Genomic DNA, 22,978 nt, shown 5'->3' on the forward strand with positions numbered 1-22,978 from the left:
ATGCATGTTGTGACATGTTTCAGAGTTTCATTCCTTTTTAAGGCTGCATACTAGTCCCTTGTGTGCATACCACATTTTGTCTATTCATTCATCCTTCAGGGGACTTCTAGGTTGTTTTCACCTTTTATCTACTGTGAATAATGCTTGACCTACAAATCCCTGGTTTCATTTCTTTTAGGTCTGTACCTAGAAATGAAATTGCTGGGTCAAATGGCAATTCTGTGTTTAACTTTTTAAGGAACTGCCATAAACATGTAGAAGCCATCCAATTTTCAGAATTTTAGCAAAATCATTCATTTATTCAACAAATATTTATTGAGTGGCCACCAAGTACTTAGGCACTGTGCCAAAGCAGCTGTCCTTATCTTCTTTGCAGAAAGACATTTACATATTGTGGGTGCCTACCGAACGTTCTCCTTGGAGTAGAATGAGGGTTCTCTGCGTTTGGCAGGGGAAAGGGGTGACTGCCTTCAGAGATACTCACTCATGGGGTGCTTATTGACTCTTCTGTGTGTGTGTCATTCTCTGCTGATAGGGGCGTTCAGGGACAGGTGCCCTACTGACTAACTGAAAGAAGAGAATTTTGTTTCTCAGTACTGACTTAAGTTTCATTACAGTGTTATAAAGGAAAAGCGTGATGCCTATGTGAGCCGCCTGAACACCATCTATCAAAATAACCTAACCAAGGTGAGTGTGCTGGGAACTCTGAAGAAGGAGCTATTCTTTGTTGGAGTATGCTACTAATCTGACCAGACAAAAACACAACCTTCGCACATATCTCTTGTTTCTTTTATTTCTTTTGCAATTAATGATTTTAGGTTGACCTGCCAGAACAGAAGTGTATGTCTCAGTAAGCCAGTCTTTTTTCTTTTTTCTTTTTTTTTTTAAATTTATTTATTTTGAGAGAGACTGAGTGCAAGTGGGGAAGGAGCAGAGAAAGAGACAGAGACAGAGAATCCTAGGCAGGCTCCGTGTAGTCAACATGTCAAGCAATGCGGGGCTTGAACCCACAAAACTGTGAAATCATGACCTGAACTGAAATCAAGAGTTGGACACTTAACTGACTGAGCCACCCAGGCACCCCTGGCCAGTCTTTTTTCTACAGAGCGGGCAGTGCATGCTATGATTGGTGGACCAGGTGTCACAGCATGGCTGTACCTTGAGTAGGTCTGGCCCTCCAGTTAGTTCCAGAAACCAAAAACACAAGAGACTGATGTACACAACAATATGCTAGTTAATTCATTAAAATCAGAAGTACCGTCTGGCTGGAAAGCTGTCGTTCATTTGTTCACAGCAACCTCGTCCTTGGTGGCTAGATCTGCTCAAGAGACCAAATTATGGTTCAGACAGTTGCTTCTGTGAATGAAGTCTGATTACTTTGCCTAAGAACACCGGGCAAGGGTGTGTTTGCCTTTAGCAAATCTATATGGTCCTTTGCTAGTCTGAGGCTTTTTCTGCTTTAGTGCTTAGGTGTCGTACTTCTTCAACTCGGGACTGCTGGTGGCATTGATAAATGGTGCACCTTCCAGCTGTGCTTTTTCTTGACCGCATATTTCCCACCACCCTTCGTTTGCCTTTGCAGTTTCACTTTGCAGTTTCTAAGATTTCTACACAGCTTGGATTATATTTAAATCTGTAGATTCTTAGTGATACTTGGGCCACCATAGTCCCATGGCAGCATGTTTATAAATCAATTTTTAGGATGAGTTACTTCTATAGATAGCTAACCTCCATATATTTTTATGTCAATTCTTATTCATTAGGTTTATTTTTTGGAGGGTGATATTTTCTGACCTTACTCCCCAATTCAAGGGAGAAATATTTGGGGCCTTCAGTGCCCTCTACACTGGTGACAAGAGATTTTAAGGCTGTTAGACATGAGCGTAGAGGTACCACTCACTATACTAAAACATCCACATCAATTTTTTTTTTTTAAATGGAGCAAGCTAAAATACTTTTGCAGAAGAGACAGGAAAATCACTCAGAAAACAGCAAAAAACAAAACAAAACAAATCTTGGTGTTGTAGAACTTAACTATGTGTGACCTTATGGGAAAGGAATTACAGTTGATGCAGAAATTCTGAAGAGGAAAGGAAACCTTCTGTCAAATATCTTAGGAAATGAAAATAAACATTGTATCACTTCCTCCCCCAGATGATTGTTATTGCGGGTTGACCCATACCCTTTTTGTCTTCTGAAGGAAGGTTTCTCTTGTGGCTTCTGGCATTGATCTCAAGTCAGCTTGGCTAAAGCAGGGCATCTATAAAACAGGCCTGAAGGGCTGTTTGGAAAGGAGGAAATAACTTAATTCAGAACCAAGCATGTTCCAAAATGTTAAAACATGCTCTTTTGTGATCAGGCTTCCACGATTCCATTATCCTGGTAGGTTGCGCACATTTGCTTGCCAATGCACGTATCATGGCTTCAGAAGCTTGCCAGCAGTCCCTAGATGGAGGCCCTGGCTCAGAGGATGCCAGAGTCTGCATTCTCAACATCTCTAGCATCAAACTTCATTGTCATGTTTCTGGTATTCTTCCATTTTGTTTAGGAAAACAGAAGCACTGCATTTTCCTCCCTTGGCCAAAATATCCCTCTTTTGCCTCTACTCCCTTCACCTTTATCCTTTGTCTTTCTCAGCCTTCTGTCCCTCCTCCAGACATGCCATTCTTCAGTGTGATTTCATTGCAAGTGAGGAAGACCTTCTCCCTCAATCCCCGGGGACAAGGATGTAGCGTTTTTCCTTGTGGAGGTGATTTGCACATGTTTTTATTTTTCAGTCTCTGGATTTTGGCCCGAGATAGCATCTTCTTAAGGTACACTTCCAGCAATCAACTGGCAACCCCCTTACCTAAGTATCAATTAACAGAAGTTCTGCAGAAACTTAAAACATTAGAGAGCTGTCTTGGTATTGGTAAATGTAAAATCCAAATCCTCTGTAGAGAAATGGAAAGAGCTGATAAGTTGCCACAGGTCTTTTTATGTTGAGAACAGGCTAATGTCGATGTCACGGTTCCTTTTCCAGTCCCATATAGAAATCATCCATGGCCATGCAGCATTCACAAGTGATCCCAAGCCCACAGTAGAAGTCAGTGGGAACAAATACACTGCTCCTCACATCCTGATTGCCACTGGTGGCGTGCCCTCTCGTCCTCAGGAGAGCGAGATCCCTGGTGAGTCTTCTGAAGGCAAATGCTTGTTGGTAAGAGTCAAGAGGAGTTTACTGTTGTCTTCAACCTTACAAGCCATGCCAGGGGATCTGCCTATACCAGTTCTTTCTCTTGGACAAGGCCACACAGCCATGAGAGAAAGTCTCTGCAGAACCTAGATGTAATTGGGGTAAGTGGTAGCTCGTGATGGGGTGAAGAAAGATATTTCTTCCAGCTCCAAATGCATACATACTACAAGTAACACAGGAAGAAAAATCAGCAAAGAGTCTCTTCCTTTCCTTCTCAGCATGGCAGAGATTGTCATCTGCCTGAATTTGTCACGTGGATTGTTATTTACAAGACAGGTCTTGAGTTACTCTCTTGTTCAAGGGAGTGAAATCTTGTAGGGATGAAACTTAATTACCTATTAAGCCTCTGTGTGCAGTTTTCTTACACAGAGAATTCTAGAATTAAAGTAGTATTTTCAGGTAGTCATATTTGCTCTTGCATTTTGTGCACACAGGGATGAGCCATGAACATACTGCCTTATTCTGACATAAGAAACATTGTTCATGTCTTTCTCCCCAACTAGATTATAAGGTCTTTCTGGGTGGTGATCATAGCTTATACATATTCTGTATTCTCCCTAGATTGGCTTCAGAAGACTCGTGACCAATCTGAATTTATATGGGAAATTTTGAGCGTATGTGCATTTATGTGTTTTATTCTCTCTGGGGAGAGGATCCAAAACTTGCCACCGGTTTTTAAAGGGGGTTCATGACTCCCAAAAGGTCAAGAACAACTACCATAAAAGACAGTAAGATGATGTTCTCAAGTACCTTAAAATTTAGTTGGGAAGATTGGACATAAGCATCCTAATATGAAACAGTCTCCAGGATTGATAAGTCAAAAAAGCAAGGTGTGGAACAGCGTGTGTAGTATGCTCCAATTTGTGTCTTTCTGAAATTTCTGAAAAGGCAGGGAGACTATACACACACTGGAATATCTGTGGAAGGATACTCTAAGCCCTGTCATGCTGACTCTCTGAGGGTCCTAGAGGTTGAGGGTGGGAAGGACTTCTGCTTTTCACTAGATGCTCTGTTGTGCTTTTTGGATTTTTAAGATACATACATTTATTAATTTAAAGCCTGTAATAAAAACAAATGCAAAGAAATAAAAGGTAAATGTTCCAAGTTTTGTTCTTTTTCTTTTCTTTTTTTTTTTTTTTTCCAACGTTTATTTATTTTTGGGACAGAGAGAGACAGAGCATGAACGGGGGAGGGGCAGAGAGAGAGGGAGACACAGAATCTGAAAGAGGCTCCAGGCTCTGAGCCATCAGCCCAGAGCCTGACGCGGGGCTTGAACTCACGGACCGCGAGATCGTGACCTGGCTGAAGTCGGACGCTTAACCGACTGCGCCACCCAAGCACCCCTGTTCTTTTTCTTTTCTTTTCTTTTCTTTTCTTTTCTTTTCTTTTCTTTTCTTTCTTTCTTTCTTTCTTTCTTTCTTTCTTTCTTTCTTTCTTTCTTTCTTTCTTTCTTTCAAAGTTTTATTTTTGAGAGAGAGAGAGCAGGGGAGGGGCCAAAAGAGAGGGAGACACAGAATCTGAAGCAAGGTCCACATTCCAAGCTGTTAGCACAGAGCCTGATGCAGGGGCTCGAACTCATGAACCATGAGATCATGACCTGGCTCAAGTTGGACACTTAACTGACTGAGCCCCCCAGATGCTCCCCTAGATGGTGTTTTCTAGACAGTGAGCCTTGGGTTGTTCACAGGTGGGACAGATTACTAAGGGATGGCATAAAGCAAAACAACTTACCAGGAAAGGGGCTCACACACTGAGTGGTATATGCTGAGGAAGAGGAAGACCGAAAGAACCAGTGGGTAATAAAGATGTCTTCGAAGGAACCAGTTTTTCCAGCACTGAAGTTCTGGGGGCAAATTCATTGAGCTGAGACTGGAAGAGGGTCAGGGCCAAATTGTGGAGACTTACAGAGTTAAGTGAAGGAATCTATAATTCATGACAACTGGGTCAAATAATGGTTAGCTTATAAATAGGGTAGTGACAAGATCTAAGTGATAATTTTAGAAAACTAATCTGACAGTGACTTAGAGCAGAGGGAGATCAGTTTAGGAAGCTGTCACAGTAGAATGTACAGGGGGTGAAGACATGGTTACGAAGCCCAGCATTAACATCTGACCTATATGGGAAAAGCTCAGTTCTGCAGACAGTTAACTGAGCCACTGTTCCATGCCAGCATCAGAGAAGAGAACGGGCATAACAGACTCTGAGAAGGGAGAGTCAGGTACTGTATTTCAGGACACATTACAAAAAGCATATTCATCACACCTGAAATCAGGATGTGTCCTTTCATCATGGTGCCTTGAATTTAGCAAAGTGCTATTTTTTTTCTTAAATTTTTTTTTTTAATTTTTTTTCAATGTTTATTTATTTTTGGGACAGAGAGAGACAGAGCATGAACGGGGGAGGGGCAGAGAGAGAGGGAGACACAGAATCGGAAACAGGCTCCAGGCTCCGAGCCATCAGCCCGGAGCCTGACGCGGGGCTCGAACTCACAGACCGCGAGATCGTGACCTGGCTGAAGTTGGACGCTTAACCGACTGCGCCACCCAGGCGCCCCTTAAATATTTATTTTTGAGAGAGAGAAAGCTCAGGGGAGGGGCAGAGAGACAGAGAGAGACAGAGGATCTGAAGCAGGCTCTTGTGCTGACAGCAGCAAGCCTGACGTGGGGCTCAAACCCACGAACCGTGAGATCGTGACCTGAGCCAAAATTGGACACTTAACCGACTGAGCTACCCAGGCTGATTAGATATTGTGGCGGACCCTTGAGAGAAGGAATCACAGATTGACAACTTAGGACTTCATCTGGATTATTGGTGGAAGGTGGTCCATTTAACTGAACTGGTGAACTTGAGAGAGGGATACGGTTGGAACATAAGGTTTAGTTCTAAACATACTGAGTTTGAGGCAAAGTAGAATTATATGGCAGGGCAGTTAGAAATATGGGACTGGAACTTAGGGAGAAGGTCACAACTAGGATATTTGGAAGTCATCTGCAGTGAGGGAAGAGTTGGTTGAAACTTTTGAAGAAAAATGGAGAAGAGGGTTGAGGCTGAGCCAAGGGGCAGGAGAGCGAAGCAGAGCTGACAGAGTCTATTCATGACAGCCAAGAAGATCCTAGTTCCTCAGAGAAATGTTAAAGGTGGTTGTTACTGCTCTTTTTTTTATTCCTAGACAGAACAAAAATGTGCACTCAGGGAAGACTGGGTTGGGAGGTTCCCAAGTGGAAACTTGGATAAAACTTGTTGAAACAGAATGTGATGGCTGAGAAAATGTCCGGGTCCTGTACAAAACGTTGATGTCGTTTTACAAGAGGAAGCTCAGTCTATGTGATCTGTATTGCATTTTCCTATATAGGTGCCAGCCTAGGAATTACCAGTGATGGATTTTTCCAACTGGAAGAATTGCCTGGGTAAGTTGGTTTCCTTCCCAACCTCAGTGTTCCTTCTTCCTCAGTCTCTCTAGCTAACATTTCTTCTTCCTCCCCTTCCCAACCATTAAATGCAGGCATTCCTTGAATTGTCTTCTCCTACTTCTCTTTTTACAACTTTGGGTATCCCATCCACTAATACCCCAGTGAACGACTTGGATCTTTCATTGCACTTTTTTGGACCAGAATCAAATATAGGGTGGTTTTGGAGAATAAATAGTAAAGTCCTAAAATGATCTTCTTTCTTCACCTGGATACAGCATCAACTGATAATGTGTCTCAAGTAACTGATTCTGGTTTCCAAAGCAGCTAGTGCAAAGGGAATCTCCAAGAATGAAGGCTTTGTCACTGTCACAAAAAAATAGGTTTTCTGAATTTGTCCTTTATGTGTGTTTGTCCAAAACCTTAGTATACATTTGTCATGGATTTAGATACATAGAGAAAAAAATATACTGAGGAAGATTGTTTCTCTAATTTGAAGAAGCTGCCAGTTGCAGGTTTTCTAGATGGAGGGAGCTTCCTTTCACTCCTGATAAGCAAGGACACGTAGGGGCTGGAGGAGGGACCCTTTTGGCCCAGGGACTGGCCTTTGTCCCCTTCTGAGTAGCACTCACGCTGGAATCAGTATTGCTCAATTCTGCTGCTCCCTCAGTGGTGCTGCCAGTCCAGTTGAGGTCTTAATCCTGTGTTTTTCTAAAGGCCTTCGTGGAGGGTGACTAATGATCCATGTCTATGCCTTTACCTTTAATGATCTGGAGCCACAGTTAATAAGGGGCAGGAGGGCTTCTCTGCAGTTCCATAGCTGCAGTGAAAACCTCCCATTGAGATATTTGGATCAGGCCATCTTCTGGCTTTGAGAAAAGCACAGTCTTTTTAGATTTGCTGTCTGCAGGGCATACAACTATGTTAGAGAACAGCTTTTCTTCCCTCACGATCCACCCTGTACTGTTTGGTTTTAGGATTGAATGATGACATATGTGAGAATGTTCCCATAAATGTGGTCATGACTTGTCATGTTTGGATGATGTAAGTCAATCTAGACTCACCCTCAGAGAAGCTTCTTTATAGATACTTGTCCATTAAAAATTTTTAAATAAATGATTTAGGGGTGCCTGGGTGGCTCAGTTGGTTAAGCGTTGGACTCTTGATTTCAGCTCAGGTCATAATCTCATGGTACACGAGATCGAGCCCCATGCTGGGTGCTGCCCTGACAGTGTGGAGCCTGCTTAGGATTCTTTCTCTGTCCCTCCTCTGCTCATGTTCTCCCTCTCAAAAATAAATAAACATTTAAAAAAATGCTAGCGGGGTGCCTGGGTGGCTCAGTCAGTTGAGCGTACGACTTTGGCTCAGGTCATGATCTTGTGGTTCATGAGTTCAAGCCCTGTGTTGGGCTCTGCACTGACAGCCCAGGCCTGGAGGCTGTTTCAAATTCTGTGTCTCCCTCTCTCTCTGCCCCTCCCCTCCTCACACTCTGTCTCTCTCTCAAAAATAAACATTAAAAAAAATTTTTTTAATGCTACAATACAAATTTAATAAATGAATTTATGCATTTTAGAAACAAAAGACTCGGGGAACATAGGAACTGAATGAACAATTTTTTTTTCTTCTTTTTGTAAGAGTCCTTTATCATTGTTAATTTGGTAAGTAAGTAATTGAAGAAAGAACAGATTCTGTAGGTAAGGTACCCTGTGCTATGGGCTGTATGATTCAGTTTTTGCCCTCATTGGGCTTTTTTTTTTAAGTTTATTTATTCTGACAGAGGGAGAGAAGGAGAATCTCAAGCAGGCTCTACGCTGTCAGCACAGAACCTGACGCGTGGCTTGAACCCATGAACTGTGAGATCATAATCTGAGCTGAAATCAAGAGCCAGATGCTTAACCAACTGAACCACCCAGGCACTCCCTCATTGCACTTATGGTTGGATGGAGGCCGGGGCATCGACCTGTGGAATGTTGTGGTCCAAGTCATTACAAGGGCCATAAATGATGAGACATGCTCTGGGAACTTGGAGGATATAAGATCATTTCTGGGGGATACTAAAGTGGTAAGAGGTAGAAGAGAGGTTCCTCTGGGAGCTGAGAGCAAAACACTGAGGTCACAGTTGTCTGAAGAAGCCAGCTTGTTTACACCTGTTTCTTATATGTCCCCTCTGCTTAGAAATATCCTCACTCCTGTAGGAGCTGCTCATCTTTCAGGAATCCAGAGTGTTTTCTGAGTCCTCGACCCTGCACACACTAACTGGTGACTCTGTGCTTTGGCACATGCCGGCACGTGTCTCCCCTCAGGAATTCCTCCAGGGTGGGAGCTGCTACCCACCCCGCCTAGTGCAATGCTTAACCAAAGTAGTAATAATAAGTGTTTGGGGAAGAAAAATGGGTAAGGGAAAGAACAAGGGGAGGGAAGACCCAAAGAAGGGAGAAGAGATCAAGTAGAGTAGAAAAGAGGGAGGTAGCACTGAAGAAGAACTGTTCATTGGTTTCCAGGCTATGTAAACATTTCTCTTGTCAAATCCTGGGTTGTGAGATAAGCTGACTTGCAACCATTTGGGTTCACACTTCATCCTCTATCTAGATCAGAGCCTTCTGATGGCACAGACTTACCACATGGATACCTTACCATTAGAAGGTGGTAAAGAAGAGTTTCCTTTGTTCTTCCCAGATGGCCTATGTCTTTAAAATTTTTTTTTAATGTTTATTTTTTAGAGAGAGAGAGAGAGAGAGAGAGAGAGAGTGGGTGGGTGTGTGTGTGTGTGAGCAGGAAAGGGGCAGAGAGAGAAGGAGACACAGAATCCAAGGCAGGCTCCAGGCTCTGAGCTGTCAGCCCAGAGCCCAACACTGGGCTTGAACTCACCAACCATGAGATCATGACTTGAGCCAAAGTCGGACGCTTAACCGACTGAGCCACCCAGGTACCCCAGATGGTTTACTTCTTATCCAAGCATTATAATGATGTTCGAGGACTGTGCTTAAAGTGTTCAAGAACTCCAGCCTTGAATGGGATGACTCCGCACTTACCTTGTAGGCTGCAGCTTGGAAGTACCCTTCGTTGCTCTAGGCCCAGGATCACCTTCTCCACCACTGATTCTGACCTCTGTCAGCATTTATCTAGTGTTTAAGATGCCTTCTTAGACCAAAATTTATGCAGGGAGTCTAGTTTTAATTCAGACCTGACAACTTAAATGGCTTGTTTTAACTGGCCTTTAACCTATTGCAAAGATTGGTAGAATTGAATAATGATCAAGGAGAAGTTCTGAGCAGGGAAGAATTGTGGTGAGCATGTTGCCAGTTTTAGTTTTAGGTGCAAAGGTCCCTCATAAGGTATCATCTCTAGTGTCAAAGGTTTTTTTTTGTTTTCTCTCTGAAGAAATGAGGCTAAAGAACTTTTAACAACTAATAATCTATTTCCCTTCTACAAAGGGATATTTTCCATGTAAAATTGCCATGTAGTATCCAGGATTGAATCTTGGGGCAGCAAAAGGAAATGAATGGAAACACTGGTGAAGTCTGAATGAAGCCTGGAGTTTAGTCAATAGCAGTGTACCAATGCCAATTTCTTAGTTTGGGTGATTGATACATGGTTATGCAAGATGTTAACTTGTAGAAAAACTGGGCGGAGTGTATACAGGACGTCTCTGTGCTATCTTTTCAAGTTTCCTGTAAATCTAAAACTATTCCAAAATAAGTTTATTTACAAAAATATTAACCCTCTATCTCATTTTAGTCGCAGTGTCATTGTCGGTGCGGGTTACATTGCTGTAGAGATAGCTGGGATTCTTTCTGCTCTGGGTTCAAAGACATCGCTGATGATACGCCATGATAAGGTAAATTCTGTCCTTTTCCCTTCCCTTTGCTTGATGTTAATCTTTTAAAAGTCCACACTTAAAATATTCTCTTATGTTGTCATTAAATATTAGGGTCCAAAGCATGTGGAGGTTGGTTGGTTTGTTCTGTGTGAAACCACAAAGGAGCTGTTGAACTGGGCCTCATGTCCTTACCGGCTGCCAGTAGATGATAATGATTTTCATTTCATCAAACTGGTTGTTATTTTTTTCATGAAGTGCTAGATAATATCAGGTGCCTTAGTAAGGAAACATGCAGGCTTAAATATAAATATTAGTTAAATTGAACAGACTGTCGGGTTAATTTCTTATCCTGGAAATCAGTTTCACATGGTCAGGAGGTAGTGTTAGATTATTAACACTCAGTCAAAAAAATTTGCTAACTTCTTTGTATTAAAAGAAAACCTACCAAACCTACATGCACAATTGTGTTCATGGCAGCATTATTCACAATAGCCCAGAGGTAGAAGCAACCCAAGTGTCCATTGACAGACAGATATACCCAAAATGTGTATATCTGTGCAATGAAATATTTTTCAGCCTTAAAAGGACATTCTGACACATGCTATAGCATGGATGAACTTTGAGGACATCATGCCAAGTAAAATAAACCAGTCACAAAAAGATGTATCTGATGTGATTTCCACTTACATGAGGTATCTAGAGTAGTCAAGCTCAGAAAAACAAAAAGTAGAATGGTGGTTGCCAGGGGTTAGGTGCAGAAAGAAATGGGGAATTGTCTAAGGACAGGAGAAAAGTTTGGGAGACGGGTGGTACAACAAAGTGAGAATACATAACACTACGGAACTGTATCTGTAGAAATGGTTGAGTTGGTAAATTTAATGTCATGTATTTTTTACCACAATATAAAGACAATAATGATAGAGGCAGCTTATAGATCATCTAATTGAAATGTCATTGATAGATGAAATTAAGACCAAGCAAGGTTTTGTGACTATTAATTAGCATAACTGAGAGTCAGCTAAGATCTTAGAAAGCCCAGGCCAGTACAGTTGACCCTTGGACAACTTGGGGGTTAGGGGTGCAGACACTTTGTGCAGTGGAAAATCTGAGTGTAACTTTTGACTCCCTAAAAACTAATAGCCTCCTGTTAACCTTGACATGAAGCCTTACCAATAACATAAATAGTCAATTACCATATTTCATAAATGTGTTATGTATATGTTTTTTTAATGTTTTATTTTTGAGAGACAGTGCAAGCAGGGGAGGGACAGAGAGGGGGGGTGAACAGAGGATCCAAAGCAGGCTCTGTGCTGACAGCAGCAAGCCCAATGTGGGACTTGAACTCACGGACAGTGAGATCATGACCTGAGCCAAAGTCAGATGCTCAACTGACTGAATCACCTGGGCGCTTCTTGTATGTGTATTATATATCAAATCCTTAGAATAAAGTATGCTGGAGAAAAGAAAGTGTTACTAACAAAATCCTAAGAGAAGGTCACCTGGCTGGCTCAGTGGGTAGAGTACATGTGACTCATGATCTTGTGGTTATGAGTTCAAGCCCCACATTGGGCATAGAGCTTACTTGAAAAGAAAAAGAAAATCCTAAGAGAAAATACATTTACAGTAATTGTACTGTAAAAAATCTGCATATAAGTGAACCTATGTAGTTCAAACATGTGCTCAAGGGTCAACAGTTTTTTTCTGCTAAAATGCAGCCTCTGTGTCTTACCTGGTGAAGTGTTACTTTATATTTTTAAATTAATCATGGAAACTGGATTTTGGTACAGTACTAGAGCTTTCAGAGACCTGGTTTGAGGCAATAGCAAGAGTGTTGGCCTAAGAATCTAGCTGACCTTAACAAGCGTGTGACTTGGGTAAGTCATTTAATGCTTCGAGGACAGGATTTATCAGATCCCTAACCACTCAGATGCTATGGTTCTAATTCTTGATTATTTGAGCAAATAGAAGGAGACAAGGGAAACTGATAACCCAGGTCAACATATACTCGAAGGAACTTTCTCTTTGGCTTTGAGACTTGTCATATAATTAACCCCCAGGAGAATAAGGAAACAAGCTGCAGCAGTTTGCCAATAGAGTGCATAATTCCTGCACTTGGAAAATAGGCTCATTTGCATCTGTACTTGGCCTTCCTGCCCTCCCTAAACCTCAATGCATCAGGCTCATTCTCCCTCTTTTCCCTGTCCTGGTATAACTCCGTTTTAGAACTATCCTACGAATAACTCAAGACCTCCCACTTTTTTTTTTAAGTTTATTTATTTTGAGAGAGACAGACAGTGCATGTGCATGTGCACGAGTGAGAGGAAGATAGAGAGAGAGAGAATCTTAAGCAGGCTCTGCACTGTCAGCACAGAGCCCAACACGGGGCTCAAACTCAAGAGCCGTGAGATCAGGACCTGAGCCAAAGTCAGATGCTTAATCGACTGAGCCACCCAGGTGCCCCAAAACCTCCCATTTTTACCCTGCCTGGGGTTTGTTGCATGTTGATTATCACAAAGAAATCTCCAAGGCCATGTTCTTGACTCTTTTGCTTAGATAGGAGATTTTGCTAGAGAGATCCTCCCTTAAATCATATCAGAGTGGAAGCTGCCCTGGAATACTGAAACAGGAAGGAGAATTTTTGGTCCCGAGATATAATTATGGAAAAGAGGAGCAAGTTTGTGAGGAGAAGGACATGGCAAAGATAGTAGAAGCCTGAAGGTTGCCTGTTTAACTGTAAAACTGGAGTTGGTGAAGTCAGACATAATACAGGCATTGGTGGTGACGTAGGAAAATAGATTAAAACTCTACTTACAATACGGCTGTGAATGAAGAAAGAGATAGGGAGGATACTGATACTTGGCTCCCAAGTTTGTAACATATCTTTTTTTTAAATTTAAAGCCAAGTTAGTTAATATACAGTGTAATAATGATTTCAGGAATAGAATTTAGTGATTCATCACTTATATATAAGACCCTAGTGCTCATCCCAACAAGTGTCCTCCTTAATGCCCATCACTCCTTTAGCCCATCCTCCCACCCGCCTCCACTCCAGCAACCCTCAGTTTGTTCTCTGTATTTAAGAGTCTCTTAATGGTTTGTCTCCTTCTCTGTTTTTGTATTATTTTTGCTTCCCTTCCCTTATGTTCATCTGTTTTTTTTTTTTTCTTAAATTCCACATAGGAGTGAGATCATATGATATTTGTCTTTCTTTGCCTGACTTATTTTGCTTAGCATGATATATTCTGCTTCCATCCATGTTGGTGCAAATGGCAAGATTGCATTCTTTTTGATCGCCAAGCACTACTCCATTGCGTGTGTGTGTGTGTGTGTGTGTGTGTGTGTGTGTGTGTGTATACACACCACATCTTCTTTATCCATTCATCTGTTGATGGACATTTGGGCTCTTTCCATACTTTGGCTATTATCTATAGTGCTGCTATAAACATTGGAGTGCAGGTGCCCCTTTGAATCATGTAACGTATCTTTAATCAAATTTTATTCCTTTCCCACCACCCATCCCTCTGGTGGCTCTGTTTGTATACAGGTACTTAGAAATTTTGATTCAATTATCAGTTCAAACTGCACTGAAGAGCTGGAGAATTCTGGCATAGAGGTCCTGAAGTACTCACAGGTATGCCCAAGCCCAGGTCACGCTGATAGCCCTTGGTCATCTGTATGTTGTGAATCACACGTTCTGCTTTCGGCTTCACCTGAGTGTTTTATAAACACAAACTCTGTGTCTACCCCCATCAGTGGTTCCCTTTCTAGAGTACTACCAATTCTTTTCTTTATCTTACACAGCTGTATTTCTCAATATATTAGTGAAGCCAAGGTATAAAAGATTAAAAATCTGATAGTTGAATTTAGTTAGAACTAAAACTTCATTTTTTTGTGTGCTCAAATGCCTTATTGAACATCCTTAATTTCCGAGTTTATATTTTGAGGAAATAATATTATGGAATCTATTTTTAAAGCATACCCTTTTGAATTTTGCAGATGGATCAAATTATAAAGTACTTTACTTCTTAGGGAATCACTAAATTTCAGAATTTTCCTGGAGCATTAGGCTTATAAAAGCATTTTTTCCCATGGCTGCCCCCTCTCGATGATGGTCCTATCAAGTAAAATAATAAATGTGACTTGCTGTATGAATTTGTAAAAGTAGTAAACTGGTAGTGGGGTCAGCACCCTTTAGGATCTTTACTAAACCAATGCACCAGCTTCTCTGACTCAACTATCACCTCCTCATTCTGATTAAGAACATCTAGGAGAATATCACTTGTGGGGTGTGAGGAAGTGTCTTAGTGATGCTACTACAGCCCATTTCCTCTCCACGCTGTAGTTGCGAATCACCGTGCTTATATTTGTGTCTTAAATTTTTATCACCATTTTTAAGAGGCACAGTTTAAAATACCTTGTTTTTAAATTTTTTTAAGGATTTATTTTTGAGAGAGAGAGAGAGAGAGTGAGCACGTGAACAGGGGAGGGGCAGAGAGCACAGGGGACAGAGGATTCCAAGCAAGCTCTGTACTGACAGTAAGAGCTGGATGTGGGGTTTGAACTCATGACCTATGAGATCATGACCTGGGCTGATGTTGGATACTTAACCGACTCAGCCACCTAGGCACTCCTAAAATACCTTGTTTTTAGGCTGAAGCATTAGGGTGTTGACACGAGCTTCCAGCTGACATTTCTGGCCGTTGGCTGGGTGATTTGGGCCAACTTAGGAAACCATCTTGGCTCCTGGGAGTTGCCATGTTGGTGGCCTTTGGGCAAAAGTGAATGTGTCAGCATGGAGGATCCACATGTAGGATTCAGTGGGGATCTTTTAAATGTTAAGGATTCTAGTTTCCTCTTTGCTTTCCTTCTTCTCTCCCTATCCTCAATTAACACAATTTTATTTGCCAATAGGTCAAGGAAGTTAAAAAGACTTCCTCAGGCTTGGAACTCTGCATGGTTACTTCAATTCCTGGTAGGAATCCCACCTTGACCACGATTCCAGATGTTGACTGCCTGCTTTGGGCCATTGGGCGGGACCCAAATTCCAGTGGCCTGAATTTGAACAAAGTGGTACGTTGACTTAGTCTAGCCAAAGCATTCTTTTTTTTTTTTTTAATGTTTATTTATTTTTGAGAGAGAGAGAATGGGAGCAGGAGAGGAGCAGAGGAGAGAGGGAGACACGGAATCTGAAGCAGGCCCCAGGCTCTGAGCTGTCAGCACAGAGCCCAATGTGGGGTTTGAACCCACGAACCATCTGAGCCAAAACCGGACGCTTAACCGACTGAGCCACCCAGGCACCTCTAACCAAAGCATTCTTGAATCTGTTGGCAGTTCTGTGTTCTCCAAAACATGGCCGCCTAAACTTTTGTGGGTTCTATTAGGTTTGTTTCTCTTTATTTCATGCATCCAGTTTGTCATCAAATCCCATTGCTTCGCATAATTGAAAAAAAAATTTTTTCCCTTTTTAGTATTGTCACCCTACATCAGGTCTCTGCCACCTCAAATTTAGATTGTCCAGCAGTGCCCTGACTAGCCTCTTCCTTACAGATTTCCTTTTTACTATGATACTTGTCTCTTTAAAGCCCTGTAATTATTCCTTATTATCTGCGGCTCTAATCTCAATGCTGAGTATGTCAGTCATCCTGGACATTGTAGGTGTTTGGGGACGGATGTGGATGTGAAGCCGATCTAACAGGGTTATACTTAACATTCTTACTTTTTTTTTTTTTAAGCTTATTTATTTGTTTGAGAGAGACAGACACAGTGTGAATGGGGGAGGGGTTGGAGAGAGAGAATACCAAGCAGACTCTGCACCGCCAGCATAGAGCTTGACTCGGGGTTCAGATCGCAAACCGTGAGATCATAACCTGACCTGAAACCAAGAGTTGGTCACTTAACCAACTCAGCCACCCAGGTGCCCCTTTCTTAGTTGTTGTTTTAAATTTTTTTTTAATGTTTGCTTGTTTGTTTTGAGAAAGAAAGAGCCAGGGAGGCGCAGAGAGAGAGAGAGAGAGAGAGAGAGAATATACCAAGCAGGCACAGCACTGTCAGCACAGAACCTAATGTGGGGCTTGATCCCACAAACTGGGAGACCATGACCTGAGCCGAAATCAAGAGTCAGACGCTTAACTAACTGAGCCACCCAGGCGTCCCTGTTCTTTTAAATTCTCAAGGGAAGCTTACTGTAGTTGCTTGGGGTCTAGGTCCCAGAGTTGGACCCAATTTTGAATCTTAGTTCTTTTTTTTCTTTTTTTAAATTTTTTTTTTTAACGTTTATTTATTTTTGAGACTGAGAGAGACAGAGCATGAACGGGGGAGGGTCAGAGAGAGGGAGACACAGAATCTGAAACAGGCTCCAGGCTCTGAGCTGTCAGCACAGAGCCTGACGCAGGGCTCGAACTCATGGACCGCGAGATCATGACCTGAGCCGAAGTCGGCCGCTTAACCGACTGAGCCACCCAGGCGCCCCATTGAATCTTAGTTCTGCTACTCACCAGTTACATGTTCTTAAGCAAGCAGCTTAATTGCTCTTAAGTTTCAATTGCTTCATATAAGAATAGGAATAAAAATAGTACTTGTCTTACTGGTTTATAGAGAAGGGTAGATGATGAGAAAGTGCATGCAGAGTAAATAGTTTAGATGCTGGTATACAGTATGAACTCAGTCCATGTTAATCAGCTGCTTTTGTTATTGATGACGATTCTCCAGATACGCTGTGCCACTCTACAAGTAATAATAGGATTGCTTTATGTTTGAGGTTTATGTATTTGATGGAACCTCTTGAATGGTGTGTAACATTTTGATTTGTGTTCTAATATTTATATCCTGTATTGTGTAGATTCCTTTTTCATTTCCTGTAAGGTGCTTTTTAGCATTTTCTTTTTTTTTTAATGTTTATTATTTTTGAGAAAGAAAGAGAGGGGGAGAGAGACAGAGAGCAAGCAGGGAAGGGGAAGACAGAGAGGGAGACACAGAATCAGAAGCAGGCTCCAGGTTCTGAGCTGTTAGCACAGAGCCAGACGTGGGACTCAAACTCACAGACTGCGAGATCATGACCTGAGCTGAAGTCGGCCACCCAACCGACCGAGCCACCCAGGCACCCCTTAGCATTTTCAAAAGTAAACTATCCAGAAAGATGTTTTCCTTCTTTTTAATCTTACTATTTGATGAAATTTAGTAAAACTGGTTTTATTAATACGAAAACAGACAACTAGTCTTCCAGGTTTTTACCTTTCAAGAGATATTTTGTCATTGTACAGATACAGGCAGTGGTAGGTACAGTTTTCAACTATTTGCTGAATCTTTAAAAAATGAGATAAAAGTTTTCAGCCTCACTCAATGTTAAGATATAGTTGTATAATGCAAATGGAATTATTACTATGTGTAGGTCTTTTCAACATGTTACTAACCTACTTTAATCTTGCCAACTCTTTGAGAGGTAAGGACGAGGCAACCAGGAATAACACAGAGATAATAATCAGTCCACCAGGCTGTAAACTCCACGGGGCAGAGAGCATATCTGTACTACTTATTACTATTCACAGTGACTAGGTTAATGCCTTATTTGTACCAGAAACTCAAGTATTTGTTGCTAAATAGGTGGTTATACAAGGTCCCATAGCTAGTAAGTGGCAGAACTGGGATTTGAATCCAGGTCTCTCTCCTTCTGATGTTTATACTCTTAATTACTGTGCTACCTACGTCCACTGTCTCTTTTCCCACCTGGGAGTTTATACACCTGGGATCTGCAAAGCCATCTTCTTGGAGCAAAAATTTAACTCAAGATACAGGGGAAAAAATTTGGTAAAGAAAATGTCAGTATGTTTTAGAGAGAATGCCAAACTTACTTGGATTTTTAAAATTAAAATGGTAAGCCACAGGGTGCCTGGGGTAAGCATCTGACTCTTAATTTCAGCTCAGGTCATGATCTCATGGTTTAGGAGTTGGAGCCATGCTGACAGAGCCTGCTCTCTGTTTCTGTCTCTGTCTCTGTCTCTCTCTCTCTTTCTCTGCCCCTCCCCCGCTCATGCTGTGTGTGTCTGTCTGTGTGTGTGTGTCTCTCTCTCTCTCAAAACGAATAAGCTTAAAAAGGAATTTGTTTAAAAAATAAGTTAATTAAATTAAGTTAAAATGGTAAGCCTCCAAGAAACCTGCTTTTGATGACTGCTTCAGGCTGTCCCCTCTAAGTTATGAGTTAGTATGCTTCAAGAGGAGCACTTCAGTGGAAAGAGTTTTAAAAGCAGTCTTCGATGGACTTAGCAGCTATAGGAGGTAGCGCATCTGTTAGCTGAGTGTTTCCTTTTCACGCTTACCTGGCTAGTTGAATTGTATTGCAAAGGCAGGTTCTGTTAAACACCCCCAAATTGGATAAAGTATTTACATTTTTAAATTAAGCAAAAGATCTGACCTTGCCTACTTGTTGAGATGTTTTTCATCTTGTGGTCGAGTGTTGTGGGTTTTAGAGATTCGGGCTGAAGAGGTGCTTGAGATGAAGTAGATCCAGAGGTTTGATCTTCCATTTTTTGTGGAGAGGCCAAATATTTACATGATATCCTTTCAATGTTTTAGGGGATTCAAACTGATGATAAAGGTCACATCATAGTAGATGAATTCCAGAATACCAGCGTAAAAGGTGTCTATGCAGTTGGAGATGTGTGTGGAAAAGCTCTTCTCACTCCAGGTATTGTTTCCTCTTTTCTTGGGTAAGAGAATCTCTGTGTGTCAATATAAAACTGTTTATATAACAGTCAAATCAGCTTAAGCAAAGTGTCTTTTTAAAAAAAAAATTTTTTTTTTAACGTTTTATTTATTTTTGAGAGAGACAGAGACAGAGTGCAAGCAGGGGAGGAGCAGAGAGAGAGGGAGACACAGAATCCAAAGCAGGCTGCAGGCTCCAAGCTGTGCGCACAGAGCCCAATGCGGGACTCGAACTCACAAACAGTGAGATCATGACCTGAACCTAAGTCGGATGTTCAACCAACTGAGCCACCTAGGCGCCCCAAAGTGTCTTTTTTTTAAGTTTGTTTTTTATTTTTGAGAGAGAGTGAGTGAACAGGGGAAGGGCAGAAAGAGAAGCCCAAGCAGGCTCCACACTCTCAGCACAAGCCTGACATGAGGCTCAAACTCACAAACTGTGAGATCGTGACCTGAGCTGAAAGCCAGAGTCAGATGATTAACCGACTGAGCTACCCAGGCACCCCAGGATGGTGAGTGTCTTAATGTTGTCAAAATAATAAGAATGTACTGAAATAGTTTGGTACCTTATGTTTTCTGAATAATATTCATTTTTCCTTAAAAGACTTTAAAAGTGCTTAGTGAAGACTGAAATTGTTACAGAGATGATGTGACCACCCTCTGAAGAGTGCTTAAGTTAGGATCTGAGTTGCATGTGGCGACAGTGGAAGGAAGTGGCTTTGGGAATAAGTAATTTAGAGTGACATTCTTATATGATTACTTAGTCTTTCTTTTTAAAGGTTTTTATTTATTTTTTAAGTAGCTTCCATGCCCAACATGGGGCTTGAATTCTTGACCCTGAGATTGAGTGAGAGTCATGTGCTCTACTGACTGAGCCAGCCAGGCACCCGAATTGTTTAGTCTTGAAGTGACCAAGATTGACTCACCTGCCCCAATCCCATACCTCAGTTTACTTTCTGAGTTAACTGGCACCATTTCAAGCTCTTGGTCCCACCTTTATAAGCATCTGCTTTCACTCTGTACCCCTTGTGCCCCTGTGGTACCTTACCAGCCTTTCCAAAATGGCCTGGGCTCTTTCCTCAGAATAGAGATTTATCCCAATCTAATACCCAAAGCCTTTTAGCCCTTTTAGGAAGTTCTCTTAACAAAAGCAAAATAACAAGCAAAGTTTCAAAAACTTGATAACATAATCTAATAGTCAAAAATTATATCAAAGTGAAGAGAATTTCATATGTATCCAACTGATATCTTATTTTGGAAAAAAAACTGTCAATTTGAAATCAGCAATATTAATAACTGATGCTTTTACTGAATGCAGGCATTTTTTTTTCTAAATATAGAGATAAAAACAGGCTAAGGGGAATAAACTTAAGTCAGAAGCAAAAATAATTTAAAAAATTTTTTTTTAGAGAGAGAGCATGAGAGGGGTAGAGGGAAAAAGAGAGAGACTATTAAGCAGGTTCCACGCTCAGTGTGGGGCTTGATCCCATGACCCTGGGATCATGATCTGAGCCAAAACAGAGAGTTGGGACGCTCAACTGACCAAGCCACCCAGGCACCCTAGAAGTAAAAATAATTTTTAAAATAAACTTAAGGGGCGCCTGGGTGGCTCAGTCGGTTGAGCGTCTGACTTCGACTCAGATCATGATCTAACGGTTTGTGAGGTCGAGCCCCACGTTGGGCTCTGTGCTGACAGCTCAGAGCCTGGAACCTGCTTCAGATTCTGTCTTCCTCTCTCTCTGCCCCTCGCCTGCTCACACTCTGTCTCCTCTCTCAAAATTAAATAAACATTAACAAAAATTTTTTTAATTAAAAAACATGTTACTGTGTCAAGTCGGTAATAGTACGACTGAGCATGTAACGGGTGATTGTCTGAGACCATGAACATCAGACTCACATGGGCCTAGGACTCCCCTTGGACAGCAAGGGAGAGTGGGAAAGAGGGGGGGTCGTTCACCATCCAGAAATGTGGTCTTTATCCTTGCAAACCAGAGCTCACCCCTAATGCATCAGGACCAGCCAGGGATGAGGAGCCACAATGTTCCTGATAGAGAGGCTGAGGTTGCGGGGCCTTCTAGAGAATTAAAAAAACGAAAACAAAAACACCTTACTGTGAAATGAATATGATTATAAAGTAAAACTGCAGTTGCTCAAAACTGATGTAGTTTGCTTCATATTGTATTAAAAAGCTAATATACTAATAAAGTAGGTGACTGCCAGATTGGGAACTAGTGTGTCCCCCCCCCCTTTTTTTTTTTTGCCTTAGTAGAGTGTACAGAACTCATATAAGCTGGTAGTTTTAAATTGTTAACTAAGGCATTGATAGGCCTTCATATTGAGCTAGATCTTATCATGAACACTGGCAGAAAACTTTGTCAGAAGTAGTATGTTAAGCCAGATGAATAAATGGTTAGAACAATTCTGCTGTTTAAAAATGAACAATAAACTGAAACACGGTTTTAAAAATATCTTTACAGTTGCCATAGCTGCTGGCCGAAAACTTGCCCATAGACTTTTTGAATGCAAAAAAGATTCCAAACTAGACTATGACAACATCCCCACCGTTGTCTTCAGCCACCCCCCTATTGGAACAGTGGGACTCACGGAAGGTAGGTATTTAAAAATGAAGGTGATTTATAGTTTCTTTCCTTCCCCCTAACTTCAGGGGGAAGTTTCTGGCTAAATCTGTCTTCACCCCCTAAGTTACATTCCTTTTTGGTTGCCTCTTACCACAATTCCAATATCCTCCTTAACTACTAACACTTGGAAAATATAATTCCTTTTCTACAACTCACCCTGTGGATCTCTTTGCCTTTTTTTTTAACCTTTTTTGTTTCAAACTACCTTCAGATTTAAAGAAAAGTTGCAAAAATATCGTAGTTCCCCTTATCCGTGGCTTCAGTTTCTTTGGTTTCAGTTACCCATGCCAACTACAGTCTGGAAGGAGATGATCCTCCTGACTTCTTGTCAGGTCAGTAGTCGTCTAACTCTAGGTCTCAACGCCTACATCATTCACTTCACTCATCTCCTTACGGAGGCGTTTTATCATCTCACATCTTCACAGGAGGGGTGAGTGCAGTGTGATAAGGTATTTTGAGAGAGAGCGCATTCATATAACTTTTATTACAGTGTGATGTAGTTCTATTTTTATTATCAGTTATTAATCTGTGCATAATGTATAAGTTAAACTTTATCATAGGTATGTACAAATAGGAAAAAATTCTGTACGTAGGCTTTGGTATTATCCATGGTTTCAGGCATCCACTGGGGATCTTGGAACATTTTCTCTGTAATAGGACACACTGTGGTACAAAGGACTCCTGTATACCCATAACATTTTTGCTTTACCATATTTTCTCTCTCTACACATACACACAGACACACATGGTCTGTCTCTCACACACACACACACACACACACGCTTCAGTATCTATTTCCTAAGAACAAGGTCTTTCCTTTACATAAGCACAGTACAGTTTTCAACGTTTTTTATTTATTTTTGGGACAGAGAGAGACAGAGCATGAACGGGGGAGGGGCAGAGAGAGAGGGAGACACAGAATCGGAAACAGGCTCCAGGCTCTGAGCCATCAGCCCAGAGCCCGACGCGGGGCTCGAACTCACGGAGCGCGAGATCGTGACCTGGCTGAAGTCGGACGCTTAACCGACTGCGCCACCCAGGCGCCCCTACAGTTTTCAAATAATAACATTTAAATTGAGACAATATTGGGTAGAGGGATAGGCAAAATAGGTAAAGAGGATTAAGAGGTACAGACCTCCAGTTATTAAATAAATAAGTCATGGAAATGAAAAGCACAGCATAG

At 41.6% G+C, this 22,978-nt stretch overlaps 1 protein-coding gene across 2 annotated transcripts in view; it reads left to right on the top strand.

Annotated features, from left to right (window-relative positions):
• Positions 1-22,978, top strand: part of GSR (glutathione-disulfide reductase) — a 45,345-nt gene that overhangs the window by 19,109 nt on the left and 3,258 nt on the right. For both annotated transcript variants that reach the window (XM_047090933.1, XM_047090934.1), the window contains 8 exons: positions 618-687; positions 3,023-3,170; positions 6,588-6,642; positions 10,381-10,480; positions 14,007-14,093; positions 15,374-15,532; positions 19,031-19,142; positions 21,634-21,765. In XM_047090933.1, coding sequence (XP_046946889.1) covers positions 618-687; positions 3,023-3,170; positions 6,588-6,642; positions 10,381-10,480; positions 14,007-14,093; positions 15,374-15,532; positions 19,031-19,142; positions 21,634-21,765 — 863 coding nt within the window. The remainder of the gene's footprint in view (positions 1-617; positions 688-3,022; positions 3,171-6,587; positions 6,643-10,380; positions 10,481-14,006; positions 14,094-15,373; positions 15,533-19,030; positions 19,143-21,633; positions 21,766-22,978) is intronic.

This window comes from Lynx rufus, unplaced genomic scaffold (genome assembly GCF_022079265.1).
Source record: "Lynx rufus isolate CCGP_SWC_20201006 ecotype Redwood Valley unplaced genomic scaffold, mLynRuf1.p SCAF_3, whole genome shotgun sequence".
Lineage (NCBI taxonomy): Eukaryota > Metazoa > Chordata > Mammalia > Carnivora > Felidae > Lynx > Lynx rufus.